Raw genomic sequence first — 22,672 nt, forward strand, 5'->3', positions numbered from 1 at the left:
CAGGCAGCGCTAACTCAGATGCCAATAAAGACACTTTAAAGGGCAATGCTGTTTGCTGTTCACTTCCCACAGCATATGAGAAAGGAAAGGAAAGAATGCAAGTTCAACTTGGTAATGCTTTGCTGTGGGCAGTCTGCACACGATGCCTGGCCAGGGGGTGGGAAGAACAAGCTGTTTCCTCTTCTGGAATAATCCTCAGCTCTCGGGAACTGGTTACACCATTCTCAGCCCATTTCACAGTGTGAAGGGTGCTGCCCCAACCAAGCTATGGAGGAGTGTTGCCTTCCTCAGGGACAGGGAACTGCTGTTTCCCAGGCCTAAGAGGTGATTTCTTCTCCAGTGAGGCATAACACTCCCTTATTTCCCCCTTGCTCCAGTCTTCCCTGTTCCTCTTCTTTCGCCTTTCCACCATCCTCTCAGCTCCCACCAGGCAAATTTCCCCCAGGTCCTGCTGCAGGAGGTGGTGGGACAGGGGAGGAGGGAAGAGAAAGCTGCCAGTCTGCACGGCACATGAAGCACCGCCAGTCCCCAGGGAGCCACAGCTCGTCCACAGCTTCGGGAGGAGGCCAGGCAGCCCCTGCTAGCTCTGCTGAACTCTCCGCTCTGCTTCTCCTCAGAAGCATCCACGCTGGTGATCACCAAAAACCACACGCACACAGGACAAGGACGCTGCAGCTCTCCTTCCACTCCTTGTGAGGCCACAGAGATCTCCCACAGCCAAGGCAGAGGGTCCTCGGAAATAGCTTAAAGGCTGCTTGCAGGCATCCGTGCGTCCTGGAGGCTTACAACAACCTAGCCTTCTTTTTTGTACGGTAAAATGGCATCAGCAGGTCAAATCCTTTCTCCAGCCCAATGCTAGGTCCTTTCTACCCACATTTGCATACAATATAGGGTTCCCCATGTCTCACCAGCACAAACTCCTCACAGCCACATCTTACAGGTGCTCACTTACTTTGTGCTTTAACCCTTCGGCTCCCGACCATGCGGAGGTGCTTCCGAAAATTCCTGAAAGAAAGGCCAAAACACCACCTCTGAGAAAGGTAATACAAAGCAATACCTGGGCCCAGCAGGACTGAAAAAACTGGGAGGAAAAAAAAAAATAAAATTGGGAAGACAGAGTATTTCCTTCTGGGCATTCAAAAGCTGGAGGTGAAGTTCACAGCCTGCGCCTACTCAGTGGGGATGGTCACATTTGTCAAGAGCGTGGCTGTTTCTTCTGAACTCCCCGGGCTGGTGGCACAGGGCAAGCAAGGTCCCACACGGCAGTCCCCTTCTCATGGCCTGCTTTCACTTTGCTATGACTAAGGCACCTGTAACTCTGCTGAAGACACCGCCATGCCCATGCTGGCAATGCTCCCTCTTCTCCCGGGAAGCAGCAATAACTGCTCCCCTCTCTCCTTTCTTTTTCCTTTCCTTCAGCAGGGACGCGGGGTGCCCGAGCCCTGCCCTGCTTGGCAGCATGCACACACCATGCTCGTGGCTGTGCTCATTCCCAAACACGTTCACAGCAGCTGCAAAAATCCCACTCGTGCTGTTAGCAGCCATGCAGCCTGTACTGCTCTCCAGGGCAAAGAGCTGGCAAAGACCGAAGCAGCTTCTTCCTTCTCGGATAGCACCGTTCAGCAGGGCTGACTGTCCTCATGGACCTGCTCCCTGCTAACGCTGCTGCCTAACCGCGTGCGTCCCTGCCCAGGACTCACGGGCAGAGTTCGGTGGAGCTGCGGAGTACACAGCTCCAGAGGACAAACCTTGGGGAGCAGCTACACCTGATAGCTCTGTGTAAAACAGACTGTCCTGGCCACTCCTGAGACACCATGGCAAAGGGACACTTTGTCCAGCCCCTCCGAGTGCAAGGGACTCGCTTCCCTTCGTTTCTCACCACTCACCTAGACAGGAACCAAACAGCACAGGAACCAAACAGGACACCAGGGGAGACACAGGGGAAAAAGGCGGACTAGCAAGAAAAGTGTGACTCCTCCGTGAACCCTACTTAGGGTGACTTCACCCTGCAGTGCAGCCCCCATGGGATGTCAGTGAGCCTGCATGGAGTGGGGGAGCCTTCCTGGAGTCCCTCCTTCCCCACCAACATACACCACAGACATGAAGCAACAGAGACTACTGCTGGTGAAAGAGGTAAAATGGTAAATTGTCTGGCTCACACACAAGTTAGTGGGATGAGTAAAGACATGTTACAACCATGCAGATGCTTTAGCAAGCTAACTGGACTAGAAGACACTCCCAGCACTGACACGAAGCTATCAGAGCTAGTCAGATACGTCTATTCCGATACAGAGAGATCAACCCAAACACGGCCCTTGTGGGAGGGAGCGCACTTACCCCAACCCCACACCACCTTCTGCACTGGCCCCCCTATGGCCCCCACGCCGCCATCAGGATCCAAATTCAGCAACTCAAGAAGGAAAACTAGCAGCTGGGTAGCGAAGCTGGGAGCAACATTATTCCATGACAAATTTCCATCTGCACTTGTGCTATTAATGTTCTTTTACAAAGCTTCATTTTAGCTCTACTTGGGTACGTGAAGAGTCACTGCTGTGGATCAGACAACTGCCCCCTTTGAGAAGTGACGAAAACAATTGGCTTCACTAACACATGCTGGATGGGCTCTACATACAAAGGCTTCTGGGGTGTGTGATGACAGATAATGTGGGCTGTCTTACTGCGCATTAGGTTCAAACCCATATAAATATAAAATTTTAAGGGAACCAGGGTCATTCTTTACACAAAAAAGGTCTTAGACATACGTTGTAACTCATCGGAATTAAAATCTTTATGGTACATTGTGAGACCAAAATCATACCAGTCACTGAGCGTCAATGCTAATTGCCAAGGCCACTGTTACATCCTTGGGCTTTTGGCATTTTGGACTAAAAACCATTTTTCTGTTAAATGCTCGGTTGCCCTCTCTGCAGAGGAGCTTCTTCGGCCCCTGTGGGGAAGGGGAGTAAAGCCGTCTTTGCCATAGAAGAGTGATGCTCCCAGCTGCTGGGACAGCTTGGTCTCTCCCATGAGTGCAGGCCGAGGGCAGCTGTCTCGATAAATCTCCTAAACACCACTGAGAGCAGCTCCAGGGAGAATCCAGCTGCTCAAGGTTAACCATCGCACTAAATGCTTGAAGAATGGGACAAAGGCCTTTTTTTCCTTCCCTCACCTCTTCTAGAAACAAAGCACTTTGGAAAGGAGGTGTGAGCCTGGGACTGCCTCACAATGTGGGCATCCTGTGGCCATCTGATCCTTCTGAGGGCTTTTTGCAGCTGTACCGGTCCTCAGGCGCCTCTGTGCGTGCATGTTAGCACCAAAGGGCTGGCACAGCACCCCTGGGGGAGCCACACTCTGCTCTCAGCAGTGGGGACACATAAACCTGCCCGGTCTTCCTGCCCAGCTCCTGCAATTGCACCCTGAAAACCCAGTGTTCTTTCATCACTAGCAAGATCTCTTCACCCATCAAAATTCAACAAGCATCGCTCAAGTTACAGTGATAAAACGTCCTTAGCACTCCCTTTTGCTGAACAGTCCACCTCCTGACAGGCTCCAGCTCACCACACGATCCCAGGCCACCTCCATGGTACCCATCCCAGCCAAAGGCTCTCCAAGACACAGCAGCCCCACTCCACGCACTCTGCAGCTCTGCCTGCAGTGGTTCATTTGCACTCTGCAAAGAAGCCTTTTCACTACCCGAACAGAGGCCAACAACAGAATTACTGACGTACATCAATGCTCCCCATTCCCTCCCTGCCATGGCCAAAAGGTTCAGCAAACCACCGGGTACCACTCGCTCTCGAGGCGACATCCATTGCACAAGCACGTGTTCCGTGCCACACAAACCGGCCTCCCCGTGCACCAGACACCCTGAAGGGGCTGTGTGATAGCAATGGAGCTGCCGAAACACCTGAAGCCATGAAGGGCTCCCCAAGCAGTATCCGAAACTGCGATGGGGCTGGGGTCCTCCTCACTCCCTGGAGAAGAGCGCTGAACACTAACTGCCAGCAACCCCTACAGCTGGCCAGGGACTGCTTGCATGGCACAGCCAAAAACCCACACTGACAAAAGCCCATCATTGCTATCCTATCTCCTCGTTATCACGAGATAAATGCAGACAGGCTCCCACTGCACAATCCTGCCTAGCCCTTCAGTGTCCACAGGAGGTGAGGGGACATGCTGGCTGCTCAAAGCAAGGATGACACGAGTCCATCCTCCACCCTGACCGCTCAGCATCACCGAGGTGTTCAACTCCTACTCCTGTATTTGTAAGCCAAGTGAACAAGCCACTTTCTAACATTTCTGTCTAAAAAAATTCTGAGAAACCTCTTTCTTTTTAAAGATACACTGTCTATTTACAGCATCTTTAGTTTTGATTCTTATTTCTCTTCCTTATTGATGAAAAAAACCCACCAACCTTAAAGTTGCTAAAAAAAAAGATATAAATAAAATCGTCTTCCTGGCAATTTCCCAGTTAAGAAAACCTGATGTTTTTCTCACACTTTGTTTCGAACAGCGCTGAAGCCATCATGGCAGTTTTTAATCAATGACACAAACGCTGTGTTATCCTTCTTAGGAGGCTGCCGAAATACAGGAGCCTTGGCACATTTGAAAAACCAGCACAGCTCTGATTGCCCCAGGGGCTAAGTGATGTGCCCTGTGAGGCCAGCAGAGGGAAACCAGGGCCCTCCTGTCATACCCAGACAAGGAATCAGTCCCCACTCCCTCTTCTTTCCTTTCTGCTCTTTAAAAAAAGATTTTAAAAAATAGAATTCTGGTCACCAGAGATGTTAATTTTGCTTAGGTCTCAGATTTTTGACGTGCATTTGTAGACGCAGCAACAACACAATAAAAGTCACCGGTTAGATATTCAGCTAACCTCACACAAATTCCAAGTATTTGGGAGAGGGCTGGGGAAACTGCATCTTTCTTTTTATATATATATTTATTTTTTTTTTCTGCCTGAGATGCAGATCCTGTATATTTCAAAGCTTAAAAGAGACTCGACAGTGTTCCTTTAAGAAGATGGAGATCAGCTATCTTGAGTACTGCAGCATCATTCACCTCCGCATTTCCAACACAGCCACTGCTAGTGTCCCTACGAACAGCAACACAGACAGGGACAACCACGTTCAACGTCATCAAGCGTCACTAATGACACCCGAAGGGCCCATGCAACACCAGGCAAGGTTAGGGCTATGGGAGAAAACGGGCCCTACCTCTGTATAACAGCTGCAGAATCATTCTCTCGTTTCCGTCTCTTCCTCTCTGCGTAGCCCCTGAATGCCCTGGGAAACCATTTTAAGCCATTAACCAAACTACACAGCTTTGAACTGGAGAGGACACGAAACACAGACAGGAAAGCTCTCACCAGACAACAGAGAGAGACGCGCCTGCCCCAGGAAGACAGCCAACCCTTGGAGGACTGCGTGCGAGTCAGGGGGCAGGCAAAAGACTCACCAAACCAAGGGTCCTCACTCTCTAGGGTAGGTGGCTGGACAAGCAGTTGTTCCTAAAGCAAACGTAAGTGTGGCCAGAGCGTGGCCCAAAGAATGGGGGCGAGCAGCCATCGTCCCTGCTACGGAGGAATGGACCTAGGAGACTGCAAACACAAAACCTCTGTACACCAGGATCAAGAGGGTAAAAAAGCATGCTAGCAACTGTCATCTCCATTTTGAAGATGAGGATGGTTGCAGTGTGATCCATGTAGGTCTACCAGGTGTAGCCATCTAACCTCTTGCCAGCTGACAAACGGCCCTAACATATGGAAAGCATGAGTGAATATGATGGAGAGGAGAGGAGAGTTTATCCAGGACACCAACAGACAAGGAAATTTAAAAAAAAAAAAAAAAAAAAAAAAAAAAAAAAAAGGAAAAGAGAGAGAGAGAGAGAGAGAGAAGATTATACTTACGAGATGCTAGAGATTCCAGGAGACGCAGGGAAAAAAAAGAAAGAGAAGAGGAATTCATTAGTCCTCAGCCCCAGCCAGCGTTCTGAGGGAATTCTCATTCCAGAAGGAATATTTCTTGTTAGGTGGAAGGAAATCGATTTTTAAATTAAACATTTCTCAGTGGTGAGACTCCTGTTTGACCGAGCTAAATCCTCCCTGTGGCAGCGCTGGCATGTGGCTTGGATGCAAATTAAACTCCATGTAGACCCAGAGAACATGCAGATGTACAAGTGGACAGCTGAACGTGAACTATGATTGGAGCTCAGCCCCAGGGGCTTCTGGAGCAGGGAGACCTTCCCCACAGCGACAGAGACTTGCAAAGTCAGCTTGCACTGCCTGGTCTATGAAGGAACAAGCACAGTGGGCTGAAAACACTAGATCAGAGGCCAGGAGGACAGGGGCACCTGGAGGAGCCATTCCAACCAGCTTAGGGAAGTGCCCTGAACTTTTCAAGATGTTTCTGTGCCATTTCTAGAGGCAGCAGAGAATCTCCAGAAACATTAACTGGGGAGCTACGTTAACCAAGGGGGCTGTGCTCCTCAAGGGTTTCCTTAGGGCACCATTCCCAAAACCAACCTCCCCTTGGCCTCCAAGCGCTCCAAGCCTTGTAAACCCTGCCACGGGCCACTGCCCTGGAACAAACCTTGTGCACAGCAAAGATGACTTCAGATAGCAAAGGACGTGCCCAAAGGCAAAGGAAATGTGCCAATTTTGTGCATGGTTTGGTGTGTCAGATCAGAACCGTAAAATACCATTCACTGTTACCAGTCAACATTTCTAAAGAGCAAAGCATCTGATAAATTGTCCTCAGACTGCCCCCAGGAGTGTTAACCCGCCAGGGTGCCACCGGACTTACAATCCCTGAAGAAGAGGCAGAGGGACATAGAGGTCAGGTAAGAGAAGCAGCACTAGGACAATGCAGAGAGGGCAGAAGCCCACGGAGGCTCCTCGCTCCCCCGTCAGGGTGGGATCAGCACCCCGGCACCACGCACCAGATTCTGCAGACTGGCACCAGGCGAACACCCCTGTGCTCTTCCCGTGCTGGGAGGTGTGTCACACCTCCAGCTGAGCCCGAGGGAAAGGACATGGAGATAAGCATTTTCTCTTGGGGATGTAGATTCCTTCCAATATCTCAGCAGCTAGCCCTCTCCCCAGTGCTGGATCCAGCTGTCCCTGCATCATTCCTTACAGGCCTGAGCCAGTCTGGCTTACCCCAGCATCAACAATCAGCCTCTTTTCGGGATTTGGGAAGGGAAAGGTAAAAGGAAAAGAAGAAATAGCAGAGAAATAGATTACGAAAAGGACACCAGATTAGACAAGGAGAAATAAAGAGAGCAGTCGAGCTGAAGGTGAGACACATGACAAAGGTGACAAAGCTGGAGAAGGGTCTGAGAAGGCAGAACAGTGTCTCATTTCCCGCATTGCTTGCCTTGGCTTTCCAGCCAGGTAGGAAATACTTGACACCAGGAAGACGGTATTTCCTGACAAGCTGGGTACAACCTGGAAATGAGGATGCCCTTGTTCTCCTCAGTCCTTCCAAAACTGCCTCCTCCCAACACACTGCAACCAGGGGCACCTAAACCCGCATGGAGCGTGGAGGGAGAGGCCGTTCCTCACTCAGAGCTGCTCACACTTTGCAGAGATTTTACTGACACCTTCTTCAAATGACCAGACCAGCACAGAAGCTGCAGGGCTATATCTCATCCTCTGGAGTGATGGATGTAGGGCAAGCCTGGAATAACGTTCCCTCGGGGCAGTGGCTGCAGCAGAAGCAAGTGGTGGGGGGTCTCAGCTGGTGCTCCCACAAGACCCTCGCTCTGCAGAGGCAGCCAGGGACAGGGCACAGTGCCACAGAGAAAATAAGGGAAGCAGAGAAGAGCTGGGTAGCCCAAGGAGTTAAAGAAGGTAAAACCAAACAAGTGGGAGTAGTAGGAAAGAGAACTAATAACTGCGAAAAAGAAATTAATAAGAGACAAGGCACACTGTCTCTCTCTCTCACCCCCCAGACTGTGGTGCCAAACACACAACTGGATAGCTCCAGGCTCTCAGATGCAGCTGTGAGTGGGCCACAAGCTTGAAGATACACAATAAAAGCTACAGCAGCAGTTTCACTTACGCTTGCATAGTTGTAGTAGCAGTTTGAAAACTGAAGAGGTTCTCTTTTGGGAACCAGGTTCGTATGGGGACATCATCTGGAAGAGAAAGAGCAAAACCTGAGAATCCAGCGGACAGACACACCGTGCAGACAGCAGGATTTCCAAGCTCCTTCTCTTAGTACTTTTCTTCAGCATCCTGCCCTGTACTAAACAGGAGACTCTCATCCGCTGCATATACATGCACGCTACCACCGAGTGTTTTGTAAATTCGTGCTAAGCCTGTCTATCAGGCTACTAAATGAAGAACGAAAACTCTATCCTAAGCGTGGAAGATTAGACTAATCCAGGAATTACAGCAGAGACATTTGAACAAGAAAAAAAAGCAGGGGAAAGAAACATTTTTCATTTCTAGCCTCTGCCTTTTCCTTAGTACCATTAGTTTGAAATGTCCCAGTCATCCACTTCTTTCTTTCTTTTCCTCCCGTGGAAGACCAAAAGCATTGACCTTCCCCTCTTCACAACTGCAAGCCTGAGATAGACTCTCTTTTTCTACCACTGAAGTTTCGATAAACCCCTCGCACCTGCTCCTGATGACCTGGCCTTCATGAGTTTTTCCTGGTTTTAGAAGCTAAACAGCACATCAGCTGTACAATCTGCAGGTAACTCCATGCTTATTTGGTCCCCGTCTCTGGAGACATTCCAAACCCACCTGGACGCGTTCCTGTGCCACCTGCTCTGGGTGACCCAGCCCTGGCAGGGGGTTGGACTGGGTGATCTCCAGAGGTCCCGGCCAACCCCAACCATTCTGTGATGCTGTGATTCTGTGAAACTGCCCTGTGGATTATTTCCTAATTCTGTTGCATTAGGATACCGCATCATCTTCACATAATGCCCACGAAGACAAAAAGCAGGCAACAAAATAAGTCACTAATTATGCGTGTGGGATGCTGGTGACCAGAAGGAGGAATCCAAACAAGCAGCAGCTCCTACTGAGACCTCTCGGGATGAAGTCCGTCAGGCAGGGGAGCAGAGGTGTATAAAATCCACTGACACAAGATGTGCGAGATCTCAGTGGATCTTGGGGGGGGGGGTTGGGTCTACCTGATTTTTCATCTTGCTTCACTCCCAATTTATGGCGTCCTTGCTTAATGCCTTGCCACATGTTGCTGATCATGTCTTGCTTCACTCATTCAAGTTTTAAGATCATTAGCAACCACTGTATCTTAGTCATCATTATTCTGACATCGTCAAGAGTATTTTTTTTATTCACTTTCATTGGCCAAAACCCAACCAAAGCCTTCATGCCGACTGCAGACATAATTACTACAGACCAGCTATCTTACCAACTGTTTGGTACAAGACCATCATCTACTCCAGACTGATCCTGCTGCTCCCTGACAGTACAAAAAGTGGCTGCAATTACGGATGCAAAAAATGCTAAATGCAACTGGGGAGACTTCCTTTGAAGTGAAGCTTCCAAGAAATCATACAGAAAGCTGTAACAGACACCCCTTCTCAGCCAACAGTTTATGTCAAGCCTTGCGTAAAGGCACCCTAAGGAAATATACGTTAAATGAAAACTGCATGCTAGTATGCAAAGTACTTATTATGAAGTTTCTACGTCTGTTCTCCCCCAAAAAACAGAGAAATGCAAAACAGACTGTAAATGAATTATTTGTTTGAAGCCTCCAACCCACAAAAGTGGGGAAGGAGGAGAAGTTGTACAAATTCCTTTTTAGACAACAGTTCTGTACAGACTTCTCAGGGACTATGCATCTCAAAGGACTGACAATCTCTTAATATATTTTTCAGCTTTTAAGCCACTAGCTTTGATTCAAAGCAGAGTTTATGAACAACAGCTAATATCCCTACGAGGCTTTGTCTGGACAATTGGTGGAAGCCTCCTCTTCTTTCTGATAGACAGGAGTCAACATAGGAAAGATATCACGCCCCTACCTACAGCATGCAAGGGAGAATAAAGGATTTGTGACCCTTCAGAGGTGCCTCTTTACCAGCCAGAGGCAGAAGAGGAGCAGAGCAGCACACGGCTGGGGACTAGGGAGCACAGCTCAGCTCCAGAGCTCATCCAGCTAATTAAAATTCAGATTATGAGTATGTTATTTTGCTTCCAGGAGCAAAACAGTTCCATGCTCCTTTTTAGACAAGCAAAGCATCTCATTCTCCTTTCTTGTCACCATCGACTGTGATGAAATAGTCAAGGAACCATGGGCCTGGGTAAGACTGGAGGAACACCACCACCACGTTCAGCATCTCCAGCCACTTGCCAGGCAGATCTCAGCACCTCTGTCCAGGATGTGTTTGTATCAGACGCCGGGAGCAGCGCTGGAGATGACAGCTTGTGCTTCTCTGGAATGGTGTTTGGCATCATAAACTCAGCATAAAAATCCATATTAAATTATGGCAATCTGGCCCAACTGCCACGAGTGTTGGTTTGCAGCAATAATGTGTCGTGTAAATCCAAACAGAGAAAGCAGCAAAGTGAACCTCCGGGGAAATTAGTCTCTCTCTCTCGCCTCCATTCATCTCCGCTCTGTTTTCTTGCCTGGCCATGCATGAAGGACATTCCAAGAAATATTTCTTGCAACCTGCAACAGTTGTGCCATTCAATTCTCGTTTTTTCTCTGAGTAACAACACTTGGATGGAGAGCACAAACAAGAGCAAGCTGAGAAAACTTTCATTCCACGATGCCAGTGCCGTGCTGGGGTTTGGTCTCAGAGGCACGGCGCTGCCACACGTGCAGGCACTCAGAAGCTTGGTGCAGGCACCGAGAGTAGCTGCTGCCGGCTCGTGCCAAACATGAAATACTCATGGAGGCACCTGCAGGTTCAGAGCTGTCAACTCTGATCCCATTTAAGTATACTTTCTGAAAGGCTGATCTCCTTTTCACATTGATAACTGTCCCTAACAAAGATTGCTGCCTAGTTGAAAATACATATTAGAAATCCCAAGGCCCAGAAACAGAACATGGCATCTCTCTGTAGCATTTGCTAGTGTGTCTTCCATCAAAAAGAGATGTTTAGCTCCAGCTATGAGGAGTTAAACTCCTCCACTAGTGATCTGGAACTTTCCTTTGGTTCTGTACTAAATGCCTCAGTCCCACGGTGCAGAGTACAATTTTGATTTGTTCGGGAAAGCTTTCAATGTAAATCCATCAGCATTAGAACAGGAAATCTTCACTTTCTTAATTCATGAGTCTGCAACCGATTCAAGTCAGCACCCTGATCTCCACACGACCAAGCCCCTGGGGCTGTGATCTCCTTTCCCGAAAGGCTGGCACTGAAATGACTTGCTTTTTTTCTTTCTTGACACAAGCTTTCTGGCTGTGTCATCATACGCAGAGCCATCTTTTAGCAGGTAAAACAAGTAAAACCATAGAAGGTTTGCATACAGGAAAACTCTTCTTACTCCTTTTCTTGCACTTAAGCAATAAAAATAATAAAGTCTAAACTTGCACATGTAGTGTCTGATGCAAAGCCCAAAAATCACTGGGAACAAACAGAGGAACAATGCTTAAAAAACTATGCACAGGAATTAGCGGCAACTGTAGGTGTTCTGCACACTTGATAACCAATTATTTTCTCATTCTTATTCTTTAGTATTAGTCCATATATTAATTTGGTCAAAGAATTTCAAGCATCTAGGCATGAAAATATGGTCCAGAACCCAAGCTTTCTGTGATTTTACCTGCAGTAAATATCACTATGATATTTACTAGAAAACTATGAACCCAGGAAAGATGTACAGTTTGATCTCCACAGTTCTTACACTCAATTTATTTTCAAGGAGAAAACCTTGACCTTTCCTGGCTGGACACTCTGCTCTAAAAGCCTTGATGTGTGTTTACAAAAAAAAAAAAAAAAAAAAAAAAAATCAGACAAATTAGGTCAGACTCTTTGCCAGCTGCATATAGATCTGACAGGCAAAGATGGATTGCGTACTAGTTTATAATTCAAAGCACATAGATTGTGACATATATTTGATTAATAGTTAAGTTTTTTATGACAATCTAATTTTTTAATGTAATTTGAATAATTACAATTATCCCTTGAAAATATTGAGCAAATGGATAGTGAGTGGGGAAGAAAGTCCAGTATTGTGTTATTTGCTAGTGTTTAAGGAAAGATCGTGTGGTGGCACTACGTAAGGGACCCTGCTGAACTGCTTCCAGCCACGCAGACAGGCATTTTGGAGACGCACCGAAGTGTAGAACACTGTACCTGAGCTGAGGCTCCCGCTGAGCACCCGGCACATTCACAGAGATTCCGCCTGCCCCCACATGAGGCAGAGGAGGGAAGGTCCTGCTCTCAACTGCCTCCTGGATGAGCATCAGTATAGGTGATTTGACAGAGCCCCTCCTCTCTTGCTCTTCTTTCACCAAAAAGAGAGCCCGGAGACCACCCCCACTAACCTACATGAAGCTGTCATGGACCCCCCCGGGCCATCCGCTGCTGACGAGGCAGAAGCAGAGACAAAGGAGCTTGGACGAGCTGGCCTCAAACTGAGCTCGGCTTATTTCCTTTGACGATCCCTTTCCACGGACACTAGTGCAAAGTACCGAAGGGCAAACACTACAGGGCCCAACTTGGGGCAGATGGCAACGAAACCTCCATGCTGGGATAAGATGGTGTCACCCATCACCCCTGTGTCGATGAGTCCCTTTGTGTCCTTCCAGCACCCTTACTTACCAGACACTCGATCGACACTATACATCCTCTCCAGCCTTTTTCTGTGCCACCCAGTCTCGCCGGACTGATGCTGCTCCAGGTCAAAGGAATGCTGGGAAGGGGCAGCCAGCCGGGTGCAGTTTGGGCATTCCTTGGAGCCCTGCCGGCTGCCGGGCCAGCCCTTGCAATGCCTGCTAACGCCGTGAGAGCCACCAGCACTCTGCACTTGGTGGCCGTGGTGGCATTCCTCTTGGGCAGCCCCCTTCATCACCACCAGTTCCATACTTTCGTTCTCGTGATCCGACAGCATCGGCCTCTCGCCGGAGATGGTGTAGACTCGTGGCTTCGGTCCCTCGCTTGGCATCTTCTCCGTCTGCTCCTCGGAGAAGCTCCTCTCAAACTTGCCGTCTGAGATGACGGAGAGCCGGCGCTTGTTCTGTGCCGCCTGCTGCATCTCAGGGGAGTCCTCCTGTCCAATGTAGGAGTCTGCTAGCAGGTGATCTGAAACAAAGGGCACACTTTCCTTAAAACCAAAGCACCCCAGACACAGGCAAATTCAGGAGGCTCTTTGTTACTGCTGCAGAAAGAGAAAGGGGGAGACACATGGCAGGTTCCCCCAGGAACCTTTTCAGATGAACACATGCCCATAGCCTTCTAAACCTCCAGAGCTGGTACTGAAACGAGAGACATTTCTCACAAATACGCCCAATATTTTAAGCGTGCACAGACACCAAACAAGGCTGGAAGCAAATGCAGGTCTCACTGCACAGCCTGAAAATGCTTACGCACGAAACAGCCCTTGTTCGGCTGCGCAGTCCTGTCTGCTTCTGCAGGTCTAGCCACGCAAGGGCTGCTGAGCTGGTGAAGGTCTGCAGGACAGGGACCAGCACTGACTTCTCTAAGAAGTGACAAACTCTTGTGTTTTGTGCACCATTTTTTAGAAGGGAAAGGTGCGAGGGTTTCCCCCCCTCTCCCCCGATTTTCTGCCAATTGGTTTGACATGAAAGAAATGCAAAAAAGCTTCAGCCGGCAGCTACGGCACAGCATCCCGCTCCCTGCAGCACCCCCGGTTAGCAGGGCTCACCGTCCGTGCAGATGGTGACAGCACAGCCTGCGGAGCCATCCTGAAGGAAAATGCAGCCGCTGCCTTTGTCGGGTTGGAAGATGGAAAGGAGAGAAGCCCATGAGTGCAACTATCTTTGGAGCCCACACACTGGATGAAGTGCCAGGAAATCTCAGCATTTCCATGGCAATTCCATGCATGAACCCAACAGTAGCTCCCACCCACCTGGCTAATCCTTTTTTTCAAGTGGCTGTTAATTACCTCTTACACTTCCCTTCAGATGGGAAGCAGCTAGGGGACTGGTAAAAAGGCTCAGCAGGGAATGCATTATTCATGTGACTAGTACCCCAGAAAAAATAAAATCATTAGTGTCCAGCACAGACAGCAGCATTTTAAACAGAGGCAGAAAGCAAACCCAAGCCTTTACTTCACCGGACATTTAATGAACATCTTTCCTTTAGCTACTGAGCCATGACCTGGAAGAACTCAGCAACAATCTGAGGCCTGGCTACGAAGAAATGAAGGAGGAAGAGACCTATCTCAGGACAAGTCTGATGTACGTGTGCAACATGGACCTTTCACTGCTGACACATTCTGGCTCCTATGAAGTGCCCTTGTGCCCCTCTGAAAAGAGCCCTCCCAAGCCGAGGACGCGCACTTTCAGCTTTTCAATTGGAAGCCCCCCCTGGATTGTGCTCACATTGCCAAGGGCCTCTCCTCCTGCTCTGTCTACAGCTGGGGCTGAACTGAATTTAGCTGGTGCTGGTAAAGCATGTCACCCTTATCGCATTTTTCTGATTGAGCTACAACTTCCTCCAGCACCAAGAAGTGACCGTCAGGACCGTTCAGGCTGACACAACTCAAGTTCGTTTCATGTGTCTCCCAGTGATACCTCACAGTGTCCAGATACTGCAGCTGGCAGCTGTGTGACTCCTGGGGCTGACCAGCAGAAGGAGCCTGTAGGAGTCCTTAGAGAAAGAGCTATGTCTCCCGAATCTATAGCTGACGCTGTCTTTCCAGACTTCACATGACATCCAAAATGTATGCTCAGGTGTAGTGAGGAGTCCTGTAACCCACTGATACTGTCCAGGTAAAGTATGAAAGGCAGGCAGTGGTCTACTTCACCCACGGTCTCCTGCACAGAGACAGCATGGACGCCTGCACCTCCTCCAGGAGGAAAGCCTGATGGACAACAAGGGCCACCACCAGAACAACTGCAAGCCATTCACATGGAAGAAGCTGCTCCACCAGCTGTCATTCAACAGCTTGTCCGCGAGTCCTACCAGCTGCAGGATACGATGTCATGGACCAACCAACACAGAAAGCGTTCACAGGCTCCAAAGTCTCTCCAACCACTTGTCACCCCCCAAGCAGCAGCAGGCCACCACATTTGTTCTCCAGCGACTCAGACCCTCTCCAGTTCCAAGTCTAACTGTGCTCCAGAGTGGGCATGCCTTGGGAAAACACCACCAAATGACTCTTCAAGATCTGCCAAAATCTGTGCTGGCAAATAGTGCCAAGCACACCATTTTTAAAATTAAAAACAAAGGCCAGTTCTAAGTACTCAGCTTGTCAAATTTACTAATCTGTGTGGGCGCGATGACACTACATATTTCTTAAGACACCACAAAATAGCGGCTGACAGCTGCCCCTGTTCCTCCTGAAATTAATACCTCTATGGAAGACGTATAGCCTTGTTAGAGCAAACACACAGGATCGTGCACCTTTACCCACGCACTGACACCACTGCAATTCAGAGATCCGACAATTTCTGAACTCTTGGTATTTGTGGGTAAGTGGAAAAATGAAGCGTCCAAAGTATAGTAAGTCTGAAAACGCTGATGATCAGAAGTGCAGAGAAACCAATTCCCGTCTCTGCTTTATAAGCATTGAGGTCTGTTCAGCCCCATAAAATTTACAGACGTGTAAGTGGGACATGACTGGTTTCAAGTAAGAGTCAATTGTTTCCTGAAATCATGGCAGGGTTACAATTCCTGACTGGATATATTTGACATAAACTACCCGTCTGACTTAGCATGCAAAATGCAAGGATAATCCTTTCTTCCTACCTTACTTGTCCCTAACTCAAGGTGTTTTCACTTGTACTTATCTAGGAGTTTCCATGGTCTACACTACGAAGGCCTGTCACCACACCGATATGCTTTCCCTTTGTCAAACAATTGGATAATTATTTCTTTTCATCCAATTTAGCACCTTCAGTAACTACACATTGGAGAAGCAACTTCATACGGAAAGGGAATGTGAAGCTTTATTCAAGACTTCTAGTTAATAAAAAATTTATCTACAGAAAAAAAAAATAGTATGGAAGGCAGAGAGATTCAAACGTTCATCATAATGAATTATTGGCTTCTAAAAACGAACCTGCACCATTTCAGGGAGGAAGTCTGCACTAGCATTCACACACACACGTGGTCACGCACACCAGCAGCCCAGAGACATTACCAGTGACCACTTCCCTTGTCTGTGCTTGCAGTGAACTCGATTCAGGTGCCAAAGCACTGCACCTGCTGCTACTATGGCATTTAAGGTGAATAGTTTGCTTCTGACTAAGAAAGAAGTCACGCTGGTCCAGAAATCAATGCTGAATTAAGTCTGAGCTGCGGAGGTATTCAGTGAAGAGAACCAAGAAACAGTAACAGGGGACTTCAGCAGTACTTGCAGTTGCCTTCCAAGAGCCAGCTGAAGCAGGCTGCCGTCAGCACCCTCTGCCTGGTGTCCTGGTTCCGGTGGGGATAGGGTTAACTTTTCCTGGTATTCCATGCCATGTGAGCCACGCCCACCCTGAGCTGCCGGGGGAGGGGGCAGGAAGTTGCTGCTTAAAAGCGGGCTGGGGCGGCCCGGGTCCGGCCGGCCAGCGGCGAGGGGAGCGGCGGTTCCGTAATCGCGTTTGTATATTCCCCTATCCGTGTTGTTGTTGTTTGCCTGTTCCCTTTGCTGTTCTATTAAACTGCCTTTGTCTCAACCCAAGAGTCTTGCCTTTTCTTACGATTCTTCCTGTGTTTGGAAGGCACGAGCGAGCGACACGTGGTTCTTTGTTGCCGTCTGAGGCTAAACCACGGCACCTGGTTACTGCTGCTCTGCTTCATTTCATTTCACATTGCTCTTGCCACCTGTCCCACAACCAGCTGCTCCATCACGGTGCCATGCCAGCCCAGGACAGCGTGACTCAGGAAGCCTGGCACAGCGCCGTCCTCTCCAGCCACCCCGACGAAGCTGACCTGGTAACACCTCTGCTCTCCCACCTGCTTTCATCAGCAACACCTTGTCTCACACAGCTGCAAAGCTACCTTGAAGCAGACAAATCACAAAGATTTCTTTTTGGCTAGATGCGTGCTCTACATGGATTTATTGTGCCTGAGATATTTAACAGCAAGACGCAGGGAAGATGACCAACGTGCTTGATCTGTAGATCATGTGTCTAATGGTAAGTGAAACATCCAAATCATATTTTCATCACTTCCCTGTCTACCTGAGGCGAGTCTGACAGCCTGTCCAGAGCCTGGGGGCTCGATGGTCCAGTCCCGAGGGCCAAGCCACTTCTCACCCCCATGCTGTTTACTTGAACTCATGTCTCATTGGCTTCACTTGCTCCTCTCCAATATTTCTTTCTCCACCTTCCAAGCAGCACCACCCAATGCAGCTGTTAGGGCATGTGGATCACCAAAGACATGACCCCCGACAGCAATGACAATCTGTACTGGTTAATTTGCAGTACCTTGGGAAAGAAATAATCCACATTCTTGGTACGTGTAGTTCCTGATAATTAGGTACTTATTACTATTAGATACTTACAATACGTCCGTTCTCATCCAGTAACTCTAACTTGAGCACGTGCTCTGACCCAGGTAACTAACCGTGAAAGGACTGTCACATTTCCTGTTGCTGTCACAGCGTTTCTTGAGAGCAGGTAACATGCTGGGACAGGCCTCAGCTGACTGATGCCCTTTCACAACAGTGGAGCTACTCACTGAGCCAAATTCGTATCTGATGCAGACTGCCTGGTAACCCCACGGGATGAGAAGTTTATAAATCAAGGCACAACATAGCCACAAGGCACAGAGAGAAGCTTATAAAAAAAGTCCCTAATTTATTACTGTATTTAGCAGCCAAGGCGATGATTAAAGTACCTTATAGATTTAAAACTTCAGCTCCAGCATCAGAAGCAAAGTGGCAAAGGGAAATCCAGATAAACTCTATTAAAAAAAAAAAATCTGTCGTCTCAGAAAAATAAATTTCAGAGAAACAGTTCTCTCTTCCCTGCTCCACCTCAGCTGGACCTGTCTGCACCTGGTGTTCACGGTACCAACTTTAAACGAAAGAACTGTCTCGGCCACTGACGAGGAATGTAAAGATTTTAGGTTTACAGTATATGGACGTGCATCATTGTTCATAGGAGGAGGAATGAAGTTAATGTTTTTATTTTACACCAGTGGGAGTCCAGGTGATGCTCTCAATGAGAGCGGATGGCTGCACTGGCTAGAGCCCAGGGCATCGCAAAAACCGTAACATCTTTTCAAACAGCAGAGCTGAGCAGTTTCTCTTCCAATTTTAAGTCTGAGATGTCCCTTATGCCTGCCACTGCCCCACAGGTGTGCTAAGAGGCTGTCAGGTCCTGTTCTCCTCTGCTCCCTCTCTGAGCGTGCATCGCAGCCGTAATGCAAAGCTCCCTACCATGTCAGCTCTGTCCTTCCCGATGCCAACGTACCACAACGGGACCTGCCAGCACGGGGCTCCTGCCTCCGGGGACCAGCTGGCAGCTGACCTCGCCGGTCTGCAGGGTTGAGACGTAGTCAAGAAACAGGCTTGGTAAAAACCACAAGATTTATTCAAAATGTTGAAGCATGAGGTAGGGAGATAAAAATGGAGATACAACAATTAAAAAAAGGTCACAGTGGCATTTCAGCCAGGCAGTAGTTTCAGAGTCAAGTGAGCAGTGACATGCACAATATTTGCTATGGGATTACTCAAAGCCTGAGCAAGCCAGCCCCAACGTGACTTTATCGAGCACCCTGACGCTACCGGTCCCAAGGGAGGAACGTCACACACTTCTCTGCAAAGCCACCGAGAGAAGGCAAGGGCCGCCTCAGTAAGTGAGCTGCTTGGAGAAAAGAGAAGGTCACTTAACTATGATGAAATGGTTCTAATTAGTCTTCTGCACTGAAATGGGCCTAGAAAACAAACAAACTGAAGACACTGTTGACATTGTGCCTCATATATGAGTAACCTTTAGTCTGGCCTGTAACATTAATGTGAGTAGATGAAATTGTTACTGAGACACGACCCAAAGGAGCAAGTGGCAGCTCCACCACCAGCCTTAGCATTTCCATGGTAACACTGTGACCTACATTTTTATTCACTTTATAAGCAAAAAACATACTCCACAGCAAGTTTTAGGATACACCCACACCATACCTGTGCTGGCCGATCGTGGAAGCAGCCTGAAACCCTCAGAGATGAGACTTCAGATCCCTGCTCTCCCCCGAATTCAGGCTGCCTACAAACCCCTCCAGACCACAGGCACTTTCTCAAAAGGCCACCTCCACCGCTCAAGGCCAGCCACACCACATGAGCACAGGGACACAGCAAGAGCTGGGCCAGATGCGCTGCTGGGGTCCGTCCTGGGGACCGGGAAGCAACCTCCAGGGAAAAAGGCAGACTCGGTGCTTACCCTGAATCAGGCTCCACTGCCAGCCCCACAGTCTGAACATCAGCAAACTGAAGGTCCCTCTTAGAGCACTGTACAGCTGCAGTGACTTCACGGCTTCATAAAAAACATGGGTCGCAGGTCACTTGCCTGGCCTGAAGCACCTGCAGAGCCTCAGGCTGGAGTTTCTCAAGCCCCATGTCAGCTCCTGGCAGTGTCAGGAACCCCCCCGTTGCATGGCTGCTGCTCTCCACATGCCCTCATGCGCTCTTTCTGAAGCGGCAGCAGCCCAGGGTGCAAACGCAAGCGGTTGCTTCGGTGCAGTCTCTATATGTGCCACAATAGCTTCAGCAAATATGTTTTCCTCCTGCCACCACTACCCATTGCTATTTGGCTCGAGGAAGCTCACGGGTCCCCTCTTCTCCTTACACACAATGTTTTCACTGATGGCTGAAACATCTGGCAAAAACAAAAGGAAGAAGTGAAGATGACTTCTTTTGAGCTTAAAAGGAAGATTCTTCCAGTTTCAGGTAACTATCCCCTTTGGTTTGTACTGATGCAAACCAGTCAGAGTAGCCATGCTGTTTCTGCAATAACGACAGCAAATTTGGGTCAAGAGCTGCAAGGCAGCTCTGGCCCAAGGCCCGTCACCTCTGCAGCACCAAGCACACCTTATACTCGCGGGGATCTCTCCCTCCGTCTTGCTTCCAGAGCCCTTCACGCGCAGCTCGCCCGGAGCAGCCACCCTGCAGCAGGCAGAGCAGCGCTGTGTCCTACAGCCACAGTCCCAGCACTCCAGCAGCAGCTCCAAATAACCCAAGCAAGCAAATTAGAAACTGTCTGAAAAAGAAGGACCAGGAAAAAACCCAGCATAACCTCCCTTCCTTTCCACAGCAAAGGATCCTTGTGTCTGAATCCCACCTCACCAGGATGCAACCACTGCTCCCCCAGAGAGGAGGAAGTTTCTCAAATGCTCCACTTGCTGTCATTTTTAATTTCGTTGCCCCATGCCCTCAGTATCTTTTTCCTCTCATAGTTCCAGCACATGGTGATTAACATATCTAAAACAGTATCTCAGTGTGGGGCCTCTGACATCTAACCTGGGAGAAGGGGACTCTGGGAATGTCCAAAACTCTTTATCCAACAATCGCTCCAAGTGATTACTTCTTCTATATTTTGCTCTTTGCAGCCTTTTTACACTTCCCTTTCACAACATTTCAATCCTTTTGCCTGTCTTTCTTCTAGGTCTGTCCCAAGGGACGCCCACTCCCACACTAAAACCACGCCACAGACAAGATGGAAAGTCTTTGGAAGGTACCAGAAGGCTACGAGTCAGGCAGGACTATGGCTGACCAAGGGAGAGTGCTCTTCTTGGGAACCTTCCCCGACCTTCAGCCTGCATGAATAAGCCAGCAATGAACAGAGGCAGGAAGAGAGCAGGAGGTGAATTACCACCTCGGCACCAGCTTCCTTAACAGATCCGTGTCCCGCCAGCTAAGGCAGAGTCCAATCCTCCCTTTTTTCTAATTCCTCAGAATATCTTAAAGATCGGGAGAAAAAAAATCCAAGTGATCCCAAGGGGACAATCCTTTCATCCTCTGCCAACAACTCATACTCCGTCACCAGGCAGCTTCCGTGTTCCAAAAGAGAAACAAAGAGAAGAAAAATCCGTATTGCCATCAGCCTGCTGTAACCTCACAGAACATGGCGGAGAGCACTCTGAGCCAGGCGACAGAGAAGTAAATGTACCTCTCAAGTCATCTGAAAAAAACCTCCTTCCAGAACAAGACACCGAAGCATTGCAGAGGGACAGTCACACAATATTTCTGAGCCATGAACTTCTCAGGCCTCACATCGGGAAGAATCAGTATTTGTAACCAACAACAAATACTCTCCCTCACCTTCTTCTCACTACTTGTACACCCCGCAGTACTCTGCAATCCTCTTTACCTCCTGCTGATGTTCAACTCCACACTGCCCTACTGAAGGAAACAGAGCATGGACAGACTGCAGTTTTATTGAAAACAGAAGGTAAACAAAGCCTTGCAAATAACTCACCCCTCATTAAAACACTCAGACATAGCAGCGTGATGCTGATATACAATTCCTCTGTAGTTCTTCATTGCCACTCCCCAATTTCTCAAAGCCCTTCTGCCACACACATACACACAAGCTCTCCAGAAGAGACACCAGAAATAAATTCTGGGGTGTAGAAGTTACCACCAAAGAAGAAGCTCTTTGATCAGTTGTGGAATGCGAAGTAAGAGGTGGGATGCAAAAGCCTTTATACGACCTCCTTTCCTTGGAGTCAAGAGACTCTAAAGATAAAAAAAATGGACGATCCTCAGAGAGCAAAGTGCAGCAGAAACCGAGTAAGTTGGGGCTGTCTCTGCACACCTGGCATCTCCATGCAGATGGTGTCTCCTGTGTCTGCCAGGGGTGTTACAGAGCTCCACCCTTCTGCCGAGGAGTTGAATTAGAGGCAAATCAGCAAAAGAGCTGGCATCCCAAAGATTCACACCCACCTCATCTTCCACATGAGGATTGTCCTTCACAGGGAGAGAGGAGGGTTCTAGTTCCTGGATCCACAGAAGAGGAGGATCCTGCCCTTCCCTCCTCCATTTAGGCCTCCACAGTCCCACTGAAGGCTCTGCCACCTTCCTGCTCCTCAAAGACCACAACCATTTTCCCTCAATGCATTCATCAAACTTTTCTTAAACCATTTTTTTTTCCTGGACTATGAACTACTGAAGTCAAGGCCTGCCTCCTTCCATTCCCATATCAACTAGAGCCTTAATCCCAGCTGCAGTCTGCCGGCAGTGCAGGGAGCACACACGTATACAGCTGGGGTTATTCCAACGGAAAGCAGGCCTGTCCCACCAGGTAAAAAACACTCACGGTGAAAGCCCAGGTTTCCTTGAACAGTGACGTACATGGACCGAGGCATCAGTTCTTCAGTGTGCTGAGCTTTCTGGACCTCAGGCAGCAACACATGCAAGCAGGAATTTAACTACAGGATACCCGTGGGCTTGTACAGCCCTAACACCACATCTCCCTGCTCTTTTCAGCCAAGCTGGTGAGTTGGAGCAGATTCAGGTACTTCTGTAGGTGTGCTACATCTTCCACTTATGTAGGAGAGGCCCTTCATTTGTTTCACTGGAGTCACTGCATGAGGCCGATCACACTGCTTAAGCGCTCTGCTGAGCCAAAGGTGA

General features: G+C 48.7%; 1 protein-coding gene across 4 annotated transcripts in view; it reads right to left on the bottom strand.

Annotated features, from left to right (window-relative positions):
- The window catches only part of NSMF (NMDA receptor synaptonuclear signaling and neuronal migration factor), a 48,001-nt gene that overhangs the window by 14,153 nt on the left and 11,176 nt on the right, over nt 1–22,672 (bottom strand). For 2 of the 4 annotated variants that reach the window (XM_054220908.1, XM_054220906.1), the window contains exons 3-6: nt 12,751–13,230; nt 8,064–8,139; nt 5,217–5,285; nt 953–1,005 (exon numbers count right to left, since the gene is read on the bottom strand). In XM_054220908.1, coding sequence (XP_054076883.1) covers nt 953–1,005; nt 5,217–5,285; nt 8,064–8,139; nt 12,751–13,230 — 678 coding nt within the window. The remainder of the gene's footprint in view (nt 1–952; nt 1,006–5,216; nt 5,286–8,063; nt 8,140–12,750; nt 13,231–22,672) is intronic. The other 2 variants (XM_054220909.1, XM_054220907.1) reach the window with 1 other exon arrangement.

The sequence above is a fragment of the Rissa tridactyla genome, chromosome 14 (assembly GCF_028500815.1).
Source record: "Rissa tridactyla isolate bRisTri1 chromosome 14, bRisTri1.patW.cur.20221130, whole genome shotgun sequence".
NCBI classification, from domain to species: domain Eukaryota; kingdom Metazoa; phylum Chordata; class Aves; order Charadriiformes; family Laridae; genus Rissa; species Rissa tridactyla.